General features: G+C 34.3%; 1 protein-coding gene across 1 annotated transcript; it reads right to left on the bottom strand.

Annotated features, from left to right (window-relative positions):
* Positions 1-1,998: 1,998 nt before the first annotated feature.
* LOC149547830 (pentatricopeptide repeat-containing protein At3g03580-like) lies at positions 1,999-11,630 on the bottom strand. Its single transcript, XM_089791877.1, has 2 exons — positions 9,259-11,630; positions 1,999-4,437 (listed from the first exon to the last, which is right to left on the bottom strand). The coding sequence occupies exons 1-2, from the start codon at positions 11,584-11,586 to the stop codon at positions 2,107-2,109; spliced, it is 4,659 nt and encodes a 1,552-aa protein (XP_089648003.1). The 5' UTR covers positions 11,587-11,630; the 3' UTR covers positions 1,999-2,106.
* Positions 11,631-21,027: the final 9,397 nt, after the last annotated feature.

Here is a 21,027-nt window from a genome sequence, read left to right as displayed (position 1 = left end):
GACAATTTGTGTATGGTGACTGGAGGCATCTAATGCTGAAGGTAGTGATGATGCTCTTAGCTAATGATTGGTGCTCCGACTAGAAAATTGTTTCTATTGTGACTGACGACAAGTACACCATTCTGTAATGTAACAATTTCTTTACAAAATTTCCTAACAATTTGCAATGTGCATAAATGACTGCAAGATTCATGAAGAATGGTATGATGAATGTTAGGTTGACTGTAAGGCAATTTGGGCATGTGAAAAATCTAGAGTGTTCCATGTAAATTTTGTTTATTGTAATACAAAAGTTTTCTTGGGGTTTTATTTCTCGAAATGGTTTCCCACGTTAAATCTTGTTTTCTTTGTGAATCTTATGTCTATTATTTCCATGCTTCATTTATTTGCACATCCTAGAATTTTTTTGTTTGCTTATTCCTTCGTCAATTCAACATTCAGAAAGTGTTTCCGCACCATTGCTTTCCTAACATATCTAAGTTGGTGATTTTTAAGAGGCTACATGAAAATTTTTGCTAGCAAAGCATCCTAGAAAAGAAAATTACTACATAAGGAACTTAAGGCATAGACATGAGTTTACAATTCCCTCTTTCCACTATATTTTCTCAAACCCCAATACCTCAAACCCTTGTGGAAAGGGTGTGTTTATAATGTCCAATGCTAAAGGAATACAATGATAATAAAATTGCATTAAGTTTGGGAAGCATGGTTTGTTAAATTGCAATTTTAGATTGCTTCTAGCTAGTATTTTGCATGACCTTGTTAAGGATGAGATTTAGAGGACTTTGTAATTGTATACACAATAGTGATTGGAATGGTGGAAACTTCCAGTCCTGTAGAAGTAGCAGAAATAGGAGTTTGTTGTGTAAACACAAATTGTGAAGTGATAAGGAATTAACAACCAAGCAAGGATTGATAGGTATTGAAAGGGCTCAGGATAAAATTAATAGCACATCCACTAGTAGTAGCAAAACATCAATCAAGATCACCGAAAATGTACTTAGTATGTGGATAGAAGCCCAAGAAAATGGGCACAATAAGTTACATGTCACTCAAATTAGATTGCAAATCTCTTATTTTTCCTGAAAGAGATGAATAAGAGGGGACATGGCTTTCAACTATATGTATCAATGTTTACCAAAATATGAGGCCCTTGAGAATTTGATTTAATATGAGGATTAAGAAGCACAAAGAAAATAACAAGAGTATGATGTGAGGTCCCAAATGAGAAACATGTAGAAATGTGATCTTGATAACAAGAAAATACATACATGTTGAGGCTCAATTCATGTGTCAAGTCTATGTGACCAACTTGTGATGTATTATACTAGAATCATGACATGGTTACTTTGCAACAAGTTGTAAGGGGTTTTAATAGAAGAGGAAGAATCTTTTGGTGGATGTGTTGTTCTCTTTTGAAGGTTTTGTCAAGATAAACTACTTGTGCATATGGTGTTTACTTTTATGTACGTGTCCTTCATTTTTGGTTTACACGATTTTCCTTGGACACTCCTTTGGACTTTTCTACCATGATTGCCTACTTACCATTTGTTGGGTTTACCACGAGTGAATAAATTTGTCAATTTAACGATCTTATGAGTATAATTGTAGTGTTCTCCTTAACCACAGGGACGCTTAAAACTGTGATTGACCTGGCATTGGCAAAAGATAATACAATTAATCTAACAAAAAATAGAAACGAACAGAGTTGATTGATAGCACTACTCTCCCATTTTCTGCTAGTAAGAAATCTTTCCATTTACTTGAAGTGTTTTTGTTCCATTCTCCACCTCCTCTTCTATATTCCGTACATATGTAAGTTCCCTGAAAATAAGTCAATGAAACACCATGTTATTATAAAATATATCTTCACTGGATAACAATATGTAAAAGCAGCACTAATCTGCATTACATTTTATGCATCTAATTTTAGTAAGCCAACAGCATGGTCTAAATTGATAAATACTCAAACGAAAAACAAAATAAAACCACACAAAATTTTGTAGAATCTGAAAATAAGACTTCTCCCTCGATTATTACTGCAAGTCTGACATGGTGCACACTATTACAGTACGAGCCAATTTTTTCAGATTGCTTCATTTAGTGTCACCAATAATCTCCGCAAGAACATTGCGCTTGTTTAAAATGATGGAAACGGTTGGCATCTCTCACAACAATTTCCCTTGCAACAATTTTGGATATAAATTTTGTTGCAGTGTGGCAGTCAGCACATACTCGAAGGTTCTTAACAACTCTAATGGTCATTCCAGGAGGTGTGTTTAACAAACCAAATGAAATTGCCAACTTTTCACTGTGGTGGCAGAGAAATAATTCTTTTTCCTCCTTTTCCACATCATTAAGTGAAAGTCTTGAATCTGAAAAATACCCTGCTACCTTCATCTCCCAAGCTAATTTCTCCAATTTCGCATAGATCTCCTGTGTTTGTGGGTGTGATCTATCTCCTACACAAAAAGCATGCACTATTTTATTGTTTTCAATCCAACTACATCCAGGGATCTTTTTTATTCCTCCATCTTTCATCAATCTCCTTACCATTTGAACCTCACTCCACATACCCACTTCTGCATAGATGTTTGATAGAAGAACATAAGTACCAGCATTTTTAGGATCCAATTCAAAAAGCACTGTTGCTGTAAATACTCCTAAACCTGCATTCATATGTGATCTACAGGCACCAAGAAAACACATCCAGACAACCACCGGAGGTTTAATTGGCATCTTAATAATAAAGTTTAGGGTGTTCTCCAAATAGCCAGATCGACCAAGAAGATCAACCATACACACATAATGATCCACAGTAGGCGTCATACGATATGGGTTACTTATCTGGTTAAAGTATGCACAGCCCTGATCCACTAAACCTGCATGGCTGCATGCAAATATTACACAAGCAAAGCTTACAATGTCAGGATATGTTCCAGAGTGCTTCATTAATTCAAAGATTTTGAGAGCATTCCCACAAAATCCATTTTGTGCATATCCTGCAATCATGGCATTCCAGGAGATCACATTTCTTTGAGGCATCTTGTCAAACATTTCCCATGCCTTGTCTATGCTTCCACATTTTGCATACATGTCTACCAGAGCACTTGCAACTACAATATCTGACAAACCCCCCCCTTCTGTTATGCTTTGATGGATGTCCATACCTTGTTCTAAAGCCCCCATTTTGGCACAGGCTGGAAGGATGCTAGCAAAGGTTGTGGAGTTTGGCTTTACAGCTGCCCGTTGCATTTGCTTGAAAGTTTCTAAAGCCTTTTCAAAAAATCCATTTTGTGCATATCCTACAATCATTGCAGTCCACGAGACCACATCTCTTTGAGGCATTTTGTCAAACACTTCACGTGCCTGATCTATGCTTCCACATTTTGCATACATGTCTACCAGGGCACTTGCAACTACAACATCTAACAAAAAACCACTTTCAATTATAATTTGATGCATACCCATACCCTGTTCCATGGCTCCAATTTGAGCAAGGGCAGGAAGTATGGTGGCAAAAGTTGTGGAGTCTGGCATTACACCACTCAGTTGCATTTGCTTGATAGTTTTTATGGCTTTTTCAACAAAACCATTTTGAACATATCCCGCAATCATGGCAGTCCATGAGATGACATCTCTTTGAGGCATTCTATCAAACAATCTACGGGCTTTGTCCATGTTACTACATTTTGCATACATATCTACCAGGGCACTTGCAACTACAATATCTGACAAAAATCCCCCTTCCATAATGCTTCGATGAATGTCCATACCCTGTTCCAAAGCTTCCATTTTAGCGCAGGCCGGGAGGATGCTCGACAACGTTGTGGAGTCCGGCCTTACCTCTGCTAATTGCATTTGCTTGAAAGTCTCTAATGCCCTTTCAACATGCCCATTTTGTGTGTATCCTGCAATCACGGCGTTCCATGAGACAACATCTCTTTTAGGCATTCTGTTAAACAATTCACGTGCCTTGTGCATACTGCCACATTTTGCATACATATCTACTAGAGCATTTCCAACCATAATATCTGAAAATAATCCACTTACAATTAAGCTTTGATGGATGGCTCTACCATGCTCCAAAGCTCCAATTTGAGCACAGGCAGGGAGGATGCTGACAAAGGTTGTGGAATCTGGCATTACACTTGCCAGTTGCATTTTATTAAAAGTTTCAAAGGCATTATCAAAACACCCATGCTGTGCATATCCTGCAATCATGGCATTCCACGAGACGGTATCTCTTTGAAGCATTTTGTCAAACAGTTCACGCGCCATGTGCATGCTTCCACATTTTACATACATATCTACCAGAGCAGTCCCAACTACAACATCTGACGAAAATCCTCTATCCTTTATACTTTGATGGATGTCCATACCTTGTTTCAGATCTCCCATTTTGGCACAGGCTGGGAGTACGCTGGCAAATGTGAACTGATCTGGTTGGAGTCCTGTTCGTTGCATTTGGTGAAACAGTGTGACTGCCTCGTGAGGAAACCCATGTCTTCGGTATGCTGAAATAATAGTATTCCATGAGAACCCGTCTCCTCCTTTCATGTGGTCAAACACTTTACGGGCATCAACCAAACTGCCGCATTTGTCATACATGTTAATAAGCTTATTCTGAAAGCTTGTGCGTGTAGAGAACGTGAATCGCCAGTGAGCAATGAAAGAATGAATTTTTTTCCCTTGTGAAAGCGCCTTCTTGAGAATGCAGGTCTGCAACAATTGAAGATATGTAGAGGAATCTGCAGGGGGGTTGTGTGTAGTAAGCAAAATGTGCAGAGTTTCCTTCAATTGACCCTCTCTACACAATGCTGTGATGTTGAGATGAGAAGTGTATGGCAATGGCATTTTAAGGTTGTAATTGAAGCTCGGAAAATGTGCAGCCTGAGAGAGCCACTACAGCAGATTGACATAAATAAAAATATAGATTCATAAAGAGAACCCGATTAACAGATATAAAAAGTGCAACGATTCAAGCATATTGATAGCTGTGAGAGATGACTGGCTGAGAGTTCGTATCTTCCTGGTTGTTACCTGCGTAATAATTGCAGGTTTTTATTTTCTGTATATTGTTTTGTTGTATTTGCCCTTCAATCACCCAGAGTCATACCATTTCGGTTCATGGCGAGACTGTGGGCTTTGACATCGGCTAGAGAAATTTGTTTTCATAGGTATTTAACAAGGTAAGTTTTTTTTGACGTTTAAAGGTATTTTACAAGATGTATTTTCATATCTTAATATTTTAATTTTAATGAGGTTTTATGAATTCTAGAGTTTTGACATTCTATTAAAGGTTAGGAAGTTCTATACCGATTGATTATTTGGTCATATGTATTTTTAAAAGTATATTTTGTTTGTCATTCAATTCTATTTGGCTTCAATTTAATGTTGACTAGCTAATTAGTGGGTTAAGTCTACTCTCATTCGATTTAAAGGGCTAGCTAATTATGTAGACATGTAATTTCCAAATATAGACTTCGGTATGTTCAAATAATCTTATTGGTTTTTACCACTTGAATCTAGGACTTTGTTATCTTTAAGTGCAACAATTCTTTATGGTCCTTATTTGGATCAAGTTGCACGATTAACTCTAACCTTGCAAACCCTTCCTAAGTTGTATTATAGCCTATCAAATTTTTTGATGTAGTTTACATCATCTAGAATTGTTTTTGCAAAGAAATGCTTCTAAAGAATATGCATGTCTATTTCTAATTAGCATGTTTTGTTGTGTAGTAGAATTCTTGTGGAGGAGGGCATTGGAATATTAAATTCACATTGTATAAAAGTTAGCCAAGTGAGTTGTGATTTATTATTTAATATTGTTGTTAAGATATTTGATTGTCTTCCCGTATATTTAAGTAGTTTAGGGAGTTATGTTGGAAGGCATTACGATACATTCAATTGTGACTCAATAATAATATTATTATTTGTGTTTAATATTGTGCAAATGAAGAAGCTCTTTCATTTTCCAACAAATAGTCATTGTTTAAAATGATGGAAGCAATATGAATCTCGCACAAAAATTACTCTTGCAATGATCTTGGACATAATTTGTGTTGCAATTTGACAATCAGTAGATCCAAAAAGGTTCATAACATCTCCAATAATTGTTAGAGGTGAATGTTGAACAAACCATATAAAAAAATTACACTTTTTAGTTAGTTAAATCATTCTTCTACCTTCTCTTCCACACCACTGAGTGTTGAATCTAACCTATTGCATTAATCTCAAAGCCACCTTCTCCAAATTTGATTAGTATGTGTGGGTGTCGTCCATCTCCTACACAAAAGGAATGAATCTAGAATGTAAACTGCTGCCATCATCTCCTAAGCCAATTTCTCCAACTTTAAATAGATCTCCTTTGTGTGTGGTTGTGATCGGTCCTACGATGTAACATTTTTCATCAACCTCCTTTCCATTTGAACCTCACTCCACTGACCCGTTGTTGCATAGATGTTTGAAAGAGGAGCATAAGTCGCAACATATTAGGATCCAAATAAAAAAGTAGTTTTTCTATAAATACTCCTAAAGTTATATTCATAATTGATCTACATGCACCAAGAAAACACATCCACAAAACTAGTACAAGTTTGTTTGGCATCTTCATGATAAAGATTAGGGTGTCTTCAAGATAGCCAACACAAACAAGGATGTCAACCATGCACACATAATAATCAATTGTAGACTTTACACAACAAGTGTAGTCATGACTAAAGTACACACATCCTTTATCCACTAAACTTGAATGGTTGGATGCAAATATAACACAATGAATTCTTCCAGTACTCGGATATGTTCCAAAGTACTTCATTAATTCAAATATTTTGAGAGCATCCTTAGAAAACCAATCATGGCATTCTATGACATGACATCACTTTGAGGTGCTCTGTTAAACAATTATCCTACCTTGTTTATGATTCCACATTTCACATGTCAATGAGGGCAGTTGCAACTATATTTGACAAGTCCCCCTTCCCCCTTCCCTCCCACCCCTTTCTATTACGCTTTGATGGACATCCATACCCTCTCGCAAAGCTTCGAATTTGGCATAGGCTACAAGGATTTGGCATAGATTGTGGAATTTGACTTTAGAATTGCAAATTGTTCTTTTTCCAAATGCCAAAACAATATTAATTCAAATATTGTTCAAAAAAATTTCAAGATACAAAAGGGATTCAAACTATATCCTTATGAGGGTCATGGGAAAACTTTTTGTAGCGTTGTGGATGTAGCTCATCATGAATTATTGTCCAATAATTTGGACAATCTATGAGTTTGAAGAAGTGGTAATTCAAGAACTCAAAAATTCAACTACGTAGCTCAATCTTTATGAGAATAAGGCCACTTGATGGAGTTCTACTTGGTCTAAGAATTATTTTTCCAAACAAAAGTTTCCACAGAATATGTTTTATTTTGATTAGCATGTTTTGTTGTGTGTTATGTACACCTGATAGAGGAAGGAGTTGGAATTTTAAGGTTTTACAATGTATCAAAGTCAGTTATATGTTTTATTTTGATTAGCATGTTTTGTTGTGTGTTATGTACACCTGATAGAGGAAGGAGTTGGAATTTTAAGGTTTTACAATGTATCAAAGTCAGTTGAATGACTTGTGGTTAATTACTTAGATTTTTTGTTAAAATAATTGATTGCATTCCTGCAAGTCGAAGTAATTTGAAAATTTAATTGGCATCTTCATGATAAAGATTAGGGTGTTTTCAAGATGGCCAGAAAGGACAAGATGGTTAACCATACAAGCATAATAATCAATTGTAGGTGTTAAGCAACAAGGGGTAGTCATGACTGAAATAAATACAGCCTTCATGCACTAAACCTGCATGGCTGCAGTATGTACGTACAGCCTTCAATCACTAAACCTGCATGGCTGCATGCATATATAACACAAGCAAAGCTTGCAGTATTAGGATGTATTCCAGAGTGCTTCAATAATTCAAATATTTTGAGAGCATCCTTCAAAAATCCATTTTGTGCATATCCTACAATCATGGCAATCCGTGACATGACATCGATTTGAGGCATTCTGTCAAACAGTTCTTGTACCTTGTATATGATTCCACATTTAGCATACATATCAATAAGGGCAGTTGAAAGTCGCAACTACATCTGACTAAAACCCTCTTCTATAGACATCCATAAAACAGTTCTCATACCTTGTATATGATTCCTTGTGAGGGTACAACTTGATGTAGCACTGGATGTAGTTCATCATAAATTATTGTCCAATAATTTGGGCAATCTAATGAGCTGGAAGAGGTGGCAATCCAAGAACTCAAAATTTATAAATTTTGTTGCATTTTGGCAAACGTTAGACTAAGGTTCCTAACATCTATAATAGTGTGGTAGAGGTGCACGTTGAACAAACTAAATGAAGATTCCAGCTTTTCAGTTAGATAAATCCTTTTCTACCTTCTCTTCCTCATCACTGAGTGCCTTGAATCTGGAATGTAACCTGCCGCCTTTATCTCCTAATTTGATTCCTCCAACTTCGAATAGATCTTCTCTGTGTGGAGGTGTGATATATCTCCTACACAGAAAGCATGAATCTGGAATATAGATTGCTGCCTTCAACTTCTAAGCCAACTCCTCCAACTTTCAATAGATCTTCTCTATGTGTGGGTGCCATCTATCTTTCAGAGATCTCTCTGTGTGGGAGTGATCCGTCTCCTACACAGAAAGCATGAATCTTGAATATGGCCTGTTGCCTTCATCCCCTAAGCCGATTTCTCCAACTTTGAATAGATCTCCTGTGTGTGTGGGTGTGATCTATCTCCTACATAAAAGGCATGTACCATTTTATGGCCATCAACCCAGCTACATCCCGGGATCTTTTTGATTCCTCTTTCTTTCATCAACCTCCTTACCATTTGAACCTCACCCCACTGACCCGCTTCTGCGTAGATGTTTGAGAGAAGAACATAAGTCGCAGCATTTTTAGGATCCAAATCAATAAGTAGTGCTGCTGTAAATACTCCTAAACCTATATTCATATGTGATCTACAGGCACCAAGAAAGCACATCCACACGACCACCACAGGTTTAATTGGCATCTTAATGATAAAGTTTAGAGTGTTCTCAAGATAGCCAGCACGGGCCAGAAGGTCAACCATGCACACATAATGATCAATTGCAGGTGTTAAGTAATAATAGGTAGTCATGTGACTGAAGTATGTACAGCCCTCATCCACTAAACCTGCATGGCTGCATGCAAATATAACACTCCCAAAGCTTGCAGTATCAGGACGTGTTCCAGAGTGCTTCATTAATTCAAATATTTTGAGAGCATCCTTTGAAAATCCATTTTGTGCATATCCTGTAATCATGGCATTCCATGACATGAGATCTCTTTGAGGAATTTTGTCAAACAGTTTCCATGCCTTGTCTATGCTTCCACACTTCGCATACATGTCAACGAGGGCTGTTGCAACTACAACGTCTGACAAAAATCCCCCTTCCATTACACTTTGATGGATGTACATACCCTGTGCCAAAGCTCCTATTTTGGCAAAGGCTGGAAGGACGCTGGCAAAGGTTGTAGAATTCGGCTTCACACCTGCCAATTGCATTTGTTTGAAAGTTTCTAAAGCTTTTTCAAAAAGTCCATTTTGTGCATATCCTGCAATCATTGCAGTCCATGGGATGACATCTCTTTGAGGCATTCTGTTAAACACTTGGCGTGCTTTGTCTATACTTCCACATTTTGCATACATGTCTACCAGAGCACTTGCAACTACATCTGAGGAAAATCCACCTTCTGTTATGCGTTGATGGATGTCCATACCTTGTTCCAAGGCTCCTACTTTGGAACAGGCTGCAATGATGCTGGCAAAGGTTGTGGAATTTGACTGTACACCTGCCAATTGCATTTGCTGGAAAATTTCGAAGGCCTTCTCAACGAGTCCATTTTGTGCATATCCTGCAATCATTGCAGTCCATGAGATGACATCTCTTTGAAGCATTCCATCAAAAAGTCTACGTGCCTTGTCTATGCTTCCGCATTTTGCATACATGTCTACCAGCGCACTAGCAACTATACCATCTGACAAAAACCCCCCTTCTGTTATGCCTTGATGGATGCCCACACCCTGTTCCAAAGCTCCCATTTTGGCACAGGATGGGAGAATGTTCGCAAAGGTTGTAGAGTCTGACTTTATAGCTGCCAATTGCATTTGCTTGAAAGTTTCTAAAGCTCTCTCATCAACCCCATTCTGTGCATATCCTAAAATCATTGCATTCCATGATATAACATCTCTTTGAGGCGTTCTATCAAACAGCTCACGTGCCTTGTTAATGCTTCCACATTTTGCATACATATCTACAAGGGCACTTACAACTACAACATCTGACAGAAACCCTCCTTCCATTATTCTTTGATGAATGTCCATACCCTGTTCCAAAGCTCCAATTTTGGCACAGGCTGGTAGAATGCTGGCAAAGGTTGCAGAGTTCGGATGTATATCACCCAATTGCATTGTCTTAAATGCATCTAATGCCTCTTCAATAAACCCATTTCGTACGTATCTTGATATGATGGAATTCCATGAAACCACATTTCTTTGAGGCATTTCCTTAAAAATCCTTACAGCTTCATCAAGAACACCATTTTGTGCATATCCTGAGATCAAGGCATTCCACGAAATGACATCTCTTCGAGGCATTCTGTCAAACACATCACGCGCCTTATCCATGATTCCACATTTTGCATACATATCTACTAGAGCATTCCCGACTATGATATTTGAAAAAAACCCACCTTCAATTATGATTTCATGGATGTCTGTACCCAGTTCCAACGCCCCCATTTGAGCAAAGGCAGGGACGATGCTTGAATAGGTTGTGGAGTCTGGCTTCACACCCGCCAGCTGCATTTGCTTGAAAAATTCAAAGGCCTTCTCAGCAAACCCAATTTGTACATATCCTGCAATCATTGTATTCCATGCGACCGCGTCTCTTTGAAGCATTTTATCAAACAGTTCACGCGCCTTATTCATGTTTCCACATTTTGCATACATGTCTACCAGAGCCGTTGCAACGACAACATCTGACGAAAATCCTCTATCTTTTATACTTTGATGGATGTCCATTCCCTGTTCTAACGCTCTCATTTTGGCACAGGCTGGAAGTACGCTGGCAAATGTGAATTGATCAGGTTGGAAACCTGTTCGTTGCATTTGGTGGAACAGAGTGATTGCCTCGTGAGGAAATCCATGTCTTCGGTATGCTGCGATGATCGTATTCCATGAGGCATTGTCTGGTTCTTTAATGAGGTCAAACACTTTACGAGCATCCAACAAGCTTCCGCACTTGACATACATGTCAATAAGCTTATTCTGAAAGGGTGTGCGGGTAGAAAACGCAAATCCTGAGTGAGCGATGAAAGAGTGAACATTTTTCCCTTCTGAAAGCGTTTTCTTCAGAATGCAGGCCTGCAATATTTGTAGATACGTAAACGTGTCTCCAGGGGGATTCTGAGTAGTAAGCAGAATGTGCAGAGCCTCCATCAACTGGCCATCTCTACATAATGCTGTGACATTGATACGCGTGGTGGACAGTAATGGCATTTTATGATCGGAACTGAGGCATGAAAATATGCCCTGTTATAAAAATTACAAAGGTGAACATGTTTTTTCAAATGTTTTTCTCCTTTAATTATAAACTATATTTCAAACAGTATTAAAATAGTCTTTAAGAATTAAGAGAAGAAACCGCGACCAAATGAGAAATAGGGGAGAGGACTCAATAGTCGTGAGGGCTAACTTTGTCAACATGTAGCTGCTACATGGGATGTTGTAAGACCTTTTTTTTTTTTTGAAATGTAAAATGGACATTGAACTACCTACAACTAAAATTTGAAGGTATGACTCATCACGCAACTCGTTAAAATAGTGCACCTAGTGAAATGTGTCTAAAAAATGACTTTTTGAACATTTGACCAAAGCTTAATCTAAAAATCTCTACTAATTGAATTTAAAATTATCATTTGTTGTTAATAGAATATTGTATAACTATATGAAATGTAACATATATGCAACTTAAATGGACCAAATAGTTATTATTAATCATAAATATTTGTTATATATAACTTTTATAAATAACACAAAAAGACAAATACTTCAACACAAAAAAATTATTTGTTGTTATAAAAATAACGCATTATTATACAAAATACAACATATAACGAACACAAAGGGACCATTAGTTGAACACTAATTTTTTTGACAATCTCACACATTTCATAAGAAAATACAAGGCATTTATTGGTATTCACCTTTTATATTTGTGATGATGCATATTATTGATATGGTTTACTTTATGCATATACATTGCTACCCCAATAGTTGTACACATAAGAATAGTATGTGTACACTAAGATATCAATGTTTATTTAAATGAGCATATTATGTTTTGAGTGACACACATATATTAGATAGCTATGATATTTTGTTTGAGACAAAAAGTTATTTATTTCACTCATCAATGAATTCATTTATTTATTTTTTCTATAACATTTATAAGTTTTCATGTGTTCAAGTATTGGTATATTTTTTTATCAACATTTGAATTTTTTTATATTTACAAATAGATCAATTAATTACAATATATAGTAAAGATGTGTTGGAAGATTGGACTATATGTTCACGATAGGGTGATCGACTATTGGACCCCGCTCAACTATTGGGTTCTCTCCCTTATATTTATTTATTTAATAGTATTAGAGCCAACCATACAAGGGTAGATAAATCATAATCGATAAAAGACAACAGCACAAAATATATTAAAAAAATTGGAGGTGTTTATTTAAATGTTACGTATTAAAATTACACAAAAGAATTATTCGGCATTTGCATGCGTTAAAGTGCTCTATTCATCATGGGTATGTAAGTAAAACTAGTTTATGTATACTTATATAGGCGCATATTTTCATCAATTTCAACTTGGAACAAGGCTACAAAGTAGCGGAGCTCCCGTCAAAATTCTAAAATTTTGTTATACTATTTGAAGTAGGCATTTGATTTGTAGAATTTTTTTTTCCGTATGTAAACTAGTAATTATAACAAAAAAAAATCTTAAAATAAAATGTATAGTTCTTAGAATTTAATTTTCCTAGTTGTATAATATTAAAGAATATTTTATTATGTCTAGGGTTTATTTTTTAAGTTTTTATTATATTTAATTACATTTCAACATAATTATAGTGTATGATATCAATTGTAAAAAATGAACAACAATAAATGTTATAGTCGATGTTGTGACCAAAATTGCTATCTATAAAAAAAAACTACTCACCTATGGAACAAATTAAATTAAAAGTATATGAGAAAAGAAAATACTACATATGTTAAAAAGTTATTAGAGAGGAAAATAGTGCATATGATGTTCGTTTGTATTAATTTATTTTAAGAACATATATAATGTCTATCTTAAAAAAAACTTTATAATGTCACAAAACATTTTCAAGAAATCTGGCCTTATTGGGTGAATTGTATGAGCCAACTGTATTTGAAAAAATTAATATTATAATTATATTTTGTTAAAAATTGTGCATCTAGATATAATGAAAAGTAAAATTTATTTTAAAAAGAGAAATAACTTTAATGTAATTTGTTGAAAATACGATTAATAATCACTGGTTAAGTTTGGTTCCATGTCTATAGTTCTATGACAGGAACTAAAAACAGTAAAATATATATTTTAAGTTAGTGGCAGTCATTTTTATTTTTTATATTGAAATCGTTTACAAATCTTGTGCTTATTCAAGCAACAACATGAAAATTACAAACTTATTCAAGCTCCTTTCGAGCAACTACAAAATTTGGAAGACCAAGAGTTACAACTTAGAATCCACCTTGACAATGAGACAAATGCAACCAATAGAAGACCAAGAGTCACAACTTAGAACTCCACAAAGATGTCCCTCTTGGGATTTGAACCAGGGTCTCCACAATGAGAACTCATTACTTCAATCAACTAAACTAAACCTCTTGGACTTGTTTATTTTTATTTTGATAAGGTTAGTATCAAATTATTAATTGATTTTAATTATAGTTGTATGTGTTGTTAAACTAGTTAGTATAAAATATACCTTAAATTTTTTTAAAAAAATAAATCTATATGTAGTATTTAATTTACATAACTTTAGGAGCTATTATTATTGTAAGGATCTTGTTACAAGAAATGTTAGTTAGGAGTAGAGTTATGGAAAGGGTTACAGTTAGATGTTAGTGTTATTGTAACACCTAGAGTTGATTTTGGTGTTATTTGTACAACTCAGGTTAGTGCTAGGGGAAGTGTTATGTTACATCCAATAAGTTTGTTAGGATTTGTGTTATTGTTATAGTTAAGGTTATTGTTAGGTTTATTTGTCATATTATGGTTAACATTAGTTCTTTTATGTGGGTTAGTGCTATTAGGACACTTATGGTTAGTGATTTGATTAAGTAAAAATAGGTCTTAAAGGACCCAAAAATTTTACAAAAAACAAAAGTCTAGAGATAAACCAAAGAAGTAAACATCAGATAAAAGCAGTACATGACAACATGAAACGGGCCTCCAAAAGGAACAACCATGAGGTCACTCAAGACAAAGCTAGAAAAGATAGCAAAAGAATAGTAAAAGAACAACAACCGACTAGCTAAGAATTCTTTATCAAGTCAACATCTTGATCCACCAGAATATGCATATTATCAACATCGACCTTCACCTCATCGTTCTTATTGACATCCTCATTCTTCTTAGAATGAGCACAAGTACATTTTCTTAGTCCTTGAGTCTCTACCACCAGAGGGGAGTCCTGCGCTTTGTCAATCTCATTCCTCTTCAAGAGGTTACTCACATTGTCTGCCATCTATTTGAACAATTTTTCCAAATTGCCTAGTTTAGTTTCCATTTTCGACACCTTCCCATGAATACCATTTATGGCTTTATCCATCACCCTTTGTTTGGCCTCAAGTAGTGGTATCTTATGCATGAGATTTTTAACTTCTTTTGCATTCCCAATAACCTCTGAAAGTTTGTCTATATGTTGGCCCAATGTACACTTGCCTTTGGTAGTTTTGCTGACTTACTCCATTTCCTTGCCCAGCAGCTGCATTTGTTGCTTAAGGAAGCCAATCTCCTTCAGAATTGAACCCGAGTTACCAAAAAGACCCTTAGACGACCCAAGCCCACCTTCAATATTTTCATCCAAATTTGGAATATGCCCCTGTTCTCCACCATCCTCATTATCCGAGTCCCCATTCTTCCTAGTCTGTGACCTATCCTCTATGGTTAGTGTTAGTGTTATGTTACGCCTAACATTATTATTATGAGAATTACTAGGTTTTATTGAACAAGTTTGCTAGGGTTTGTGATATTATTATGGCTAATTTTATTTTTAGGGTTATTACTCCTATTTTGGTTAACATTAGTGTTATTATTACACTTCAAGTTAGTGTTAGGGTAATTGTTAGGTTAATTTTTATGTCTTTCCACTCTCTCTAGAGATTCCCCCTAATCTCTCTCTCTCTCTCTCTCTCTCTCTCTCTCATATCAAGATATGCTTCATAATCCCCCCCCACTCTCTCTCTCTCTCTTTATATATATATATATATATGCCCCCTAATCTCTCTTTATTCTTCCTTGCTCTCTAGATACACCCCCTAATCTCTCTCCCCCTCTCCCTTCTCTCTAGTGACATCCCTTAATATGTAAATATCTCCCTAATCTCTAGATACGCCCCTAAAATCTCCCTCCCTCCCTCCTCTCTAGATACATCCCCCTAATATTTAGGGTCACTCTTAGGGGTCGGATTAGAGTTTGGGTCAAAGTTATATATAGAGTTATGGTTAGGACTATGGTTAGGTTTTAGGATTAGAATTGATATTATTATTATTTGTAAGCTTTAATAATTATTAGGACTACATTTTGGACTATCACTTATGTAAGCATTAGGATTAAGATCTTGGGTCTAGGTTACGATTTGCATCATGCTTAGGCTCTAGGATACCAATAATTCAAATATTTTCCTATGGCCTTAATCAAAATAAAACCGTACTGAAATCCCTATTCAAACATTAAGCCTAATTGTATCCAAACTTTGACTTAATTTGAAGCTTGACTAAACCCTAACCATTGATTCAATTCTAACTATAGACATCTCTTATTAATAGAATTAAACCCTAAACCTAATAATAACTAAATTTTGTCCATAATAATTATCATATTTAAACCTTAATTTTAATTTATCGAAACTCTAGTATTAACTTTTAATAAACCATTACCGAATTTTAACACTAACCTTAAAGATAACCATTAAGAAACCCTAACACCGAGCTTACTCAAAGACTAATCAATTTAACTATCACTATGTCCTAACTCAATTATTTCATTTATTTTTAAGATACGTATCTATTTATCATTCTCAACTACTTATATCTAGATTCTAGACATTTGTACTTTATATATTTTAAATAAAAAATTAAAAAGACTATTTATTGAAAATTGATTAATGATTATTTGTAAAAATATTAATTAACTTAATTGTAAATAATATTCTCCTTATTGCATTATTAACACTATAGTAATCAAAACTTATTATTGTAACATTATTCAACTACATTTCTTATAATAACATAACTCTATACATATCATTATCATAATGAATCCTAATTCTAATTGTATAAACTCTAATCTTAACCATTAATAAACAATTACCTAACTTAAACACTCCACTTATTTATGTAAAGTGCATTATTAATAAATTATTAAGTTAAGATAAATTTATATTGTGTAGTGGTTAGTAGAAGTAGTTTTAAATTTATTCTAAAATTAATTGCACTTCATTTAAAAGTAGAATTTATATTTATAAAATTATTTTATTTTTAATCATTTAAACATTTTTGCTAAATGCAAATCAATTAACATTTCCTCACTAAATTAAATTATAAATTATATAATATTTGAATGAATCATCAAAAATCTTAAAAACATCTTTTTTACTAAAAGAGGGGCAAAAATTTATTAAGACAAATTTAAAACTAAAGTCTATAATTCAATATAATCTTTCTATATTCTTTCTAAATATTTTATGAATATATTTATTCACTTTTATATTTTGTATACAAAACATTGCAATTTTTTATAAATAAACCAAAAAAAATTCTTACTTTCTAAATATTATAGAAAAGCTATGTTTTATTTATATTCAATCTTTGATATTAAAAAAAGAATCCAACTAAAACTCCATATTAAATACTTAAAACTTCATATTACATATTATTATATATAATATATGATATATATTACTTTATAACAATTACTTTATGTAGTGTTTATAATAATTAAGAATACTTAAATTTTTAATTTATTTCTAAGTGATTTTTTGATAGGTTAAAGGCCACGAGGCCCAAGATTGTGTTTAGATTTAAAATCCATCTCAATTGAGCACCAAAGATCATAAATGGACAGGTATTCTTGATGTGGTCCTAACCTAAATATCTCAGAGTTGTGTGCATAAAATGTGTCACACTTTTATAAACCATTATGCTCAAAAATAGCCATGAAAGAGAGTGTCTCAAGAGGCGGCATATAACTCTCTATCTATGATGTGCAAAGACTATGAGATGGTTGCTCTCAAATGAACCAAGCTATGCAACCCTTGCAAGGTGCACCATAGAACTAGATATTCAAAGACTAGAGGTAAGAGTGCCAATATCCAAGAATTTAGAATAAAATACAATGCAAATGCAAGATATTCTAAATAAAATGAAAGATAACAAAGAGAGTTACAAAACTCCCAACTTCAGCTATGTGATCTAAGCTAGAGCATAAAAGAAACCTAAGAAAAAAGTGCCATAATGCAAGTAGAATGAGAGTTAAGCTAAAAATGCAAAAATGCTCCAAGTCCTTCAAAGCTCCAAAGTCTCCAAGAAAACACACAACATAATGTTAGCATGAGAGACTAAGATTTTAGAATGAGGAGAGAGCCCTCCCTTTTAAAGAAATATGGACAGTTGAGATTAAAAGCCAAGAGGAGCTTAATCAAGGGAGGAGAATGCATCTTGAGTGATCCATGTGTACAAACATCTCCACTAATCACAATCAATAGTTGACATTGTAGACACTAAATCTAATTACATCATTTAAGTAATCTTATTTAGTCATCTTCTAGGACATTATTGATTAAATATTAAATATTTAATTAATTAATCATCATTCCTTAGTTAATTAATTAATCAAATTAACTATAGTCCAATTGATAAAATTAAATGACAACCCTTGAAGTCAAATTATCAATTAAACCCCTATTCTTCTGGGTAAGTGCACCAAGTTGTGGTGCCAAAAGAGGGGTATAAGTGGCCACATTTTTTCTAAAATCAATAATTTATGAACTTCGACAAGAATTTGAAGATAGTTACACTCAAAATTTTAAGATATGACAAAAACAAAAGTAGTAGTCCTTTGAATCTAATTTCTAAACTACTAATTTTTTTTCAAAATGGTTTAGTTTTAGGTCCTCAAAAAAGGGGGCCACAAAAAGTTGTACTATTTTTTCAGAAGAAACATAACACAGTGCAAAGTGTGGCCCCCCTAAAATTCTAACTTGTTGTTTGAAATTCTTTAATCATTCTTGTCAAAAGTTACCTAACACTGTGTAGTTTATCCCACATTTTTAAGGTAATTTTATAATGTGTATTTTTTTAATAATTTATTAAATTGGAGACATCCCAAAAATGTGAAATATCTGTGTGCTCCCCCTGGAAATGATTGAAAACTAATCTGAAATCAAAACTTTTTTTCAAAGTGTATAGAATTGGAACATGTCACCTTGGATAAAAGATTGGAACATGTCACCTAGATCATGATAATGTGGAAATTGTGTCTTGAACAACTTGGAGTTCCTTAGCAAAAAGAATACATCAACTTTTTGGCGCTACACAAAGCCTAGAAGGAAGCAAGTGGTGGTCTCCCTATGAACCAGGAGCTGAACTTTGATGCTAGCAATATAGCTGACAATTACTTAGTAATCTAGGGGCTATGGGCCAATAGTTTTCTTTCTTTCTTTTGCTAGTAGTTCTAGGAAATACCTTGTTCTATTTTGACATTTGGTAACTCTTTAAAGAATTAGTTTTAAAACTAATTCGGAAGCCCTACATGGCTATATAATTTTCTTTGTTTGATCTTTGAAGGGGTTGACTATCTGAACAATTTATTGATATATAGTTATTCTGATACTGCTAATAGATATTTTTTTTATTACTACCAGGAAGTTAATGAGAAATAGTGACCAATCGTGGGGTTATTCTCTTATTGTATATTATGTGATTGTATGGTTACATCTGTTGGATCATTTTTTGTGTGGAATTCAGTCTTTACTATGATCAATGTATTTTCCATTAAATTTTTTAAGTAATATATGCATTCCTTTCTTGTTGTTCAGTAAGTTTGATCAAGAATTTGAGAAAATCACTAGCGTATGTCATGTGGCATTGTTTGTAAGTCTGTCATTTCTAAATTTGTAATTTTCTTTTATGTTTATGGGAGGTTGTTTTATTTTCCTTTAGTTCTTTCTAGTTAAAGGAGAAAGTACTTTAATTCTTTTGTAATAAAGGTTATAATGATTAATCTTTTAATAAGGGAGTTGTGCCTTTGAACATAGAGAGTTTTCAAAAAAAAGAACTCATTTGTTGTGAGTTAGTTTTTCTATCTTATAAAAGATACTAGCTAACATAAGGAAAAACTTTTCACCGACAATTTTTGGCAACTCTATTGGGGAGACCTATCTGATAATCTAAGATAGCATAATAAAAGGTTCTTTTCTAGGATGGTCTTGCCTCATCAAGACACATTTCTTGTTCTCTAACTAGGCATAGGTTTTGAAAATACCCAAGAAGATATCATTTTTTATTTAAATGCCTTGGCTTGGAATACCATAACTAGCATAGAGAAATATGTATGGGTTAGTTAGGTTCTTGAAGATGAAGAAGACCATGCAGAACTAATCTAAGGAGTGCCTATTGCTCAAGAAGAAGCAGTGGTGGAAAGATTGGGTCAACATCCTGAAGTGAATTAGCTCGATCTCGTTCAACAACCCAACTCCTGAGCCTTAATTTAAATAGGATAGCTAGGAGTAAGTATACCTAGAGTGATAGATATAAGGGTTCTCTAGATGAATCATATGAATCTATAAGATTACATATTTTTCCTCCTTTTCTCACTCACAAAAGGAAAATAATAACTAAGTGTAGAAGAAAACCACCTTCTCTTGAAAGTATTGCACAAATTGCTATGATTTTGCAAACCCTAGTGTTACCTGGAACCCTAATCCCAACACATTTCAATGCCTCTTTTATTGCTCCATAGCTATCCTTGGCCTTCTTTAACCAACTGAAAATGACATTCTTTTTAAGCATTGATGTTAATGGTTTCAATAAGCTAGCAATATCTAGAATGAAACGTCTTACAAAATTAATTCTTCCAATAAAACTCTACAATCCCCTTTTATGATGTGGCAAAGGGTAACTCCATAATGGCTATAATCCCTTTAGGGTCGATAGTAATACCTTGTTTGGATATAATATACCACAATAATTTACCCTCATGAACAAAAAATACACATGTTTTGGGGTTGAGAGATATACCAAATTTCTTGCATCTTTTAAGGATTTGCCTAAGATGTTTGATATGATCTATGACATTCTTGGAGAAAACTGTGATATCATCTAGATCGATCAGGACAAATTTGTACATCAAATTACTGCAATCCATTTCCATGGTTTTTTGGAAAGTTTCCCCTCCTCCTATATGCCATAGTACCCCACTTTTTGGTGAATGTAGCTTTGAATTGATCCTCCTCCTTAACCAAAACTTGGTTATAACTAGAGTATCCATCAAGAAGTAAGAATCTCTCAAAACTTGAAGCATATTGGAGCATTTTCTCCATAGATGGAAAAGGATGTCGATCCTTCAATGATACTCTATTAAGGTCTCTAAAGTCAACACATAACCTTAGCTCCCCATTCTTT

Source organism: Cupressus sempervirens, chromosome 7, assembly GCF_028749045.1.
Source record: "Cupressus sempervirens isolate cs-2001-9-10 chromosome 7, ASM2874904v1, whole genome shotgun sequence".
In the NCBI taxonomy this organism is placed as follows: domain Eukaryota; kingdom Viridiplantae; phylum Streptophyta; class Pinopsida; order Cupressales; family Cupressaceae; genus Cupressus; species Cupressus sempervirens.
The sequence above is the reverse complement of the archived record's forward strand: the minus strand, read 5'-3'. Positions and strand labels throughout refer to the sequence as shown.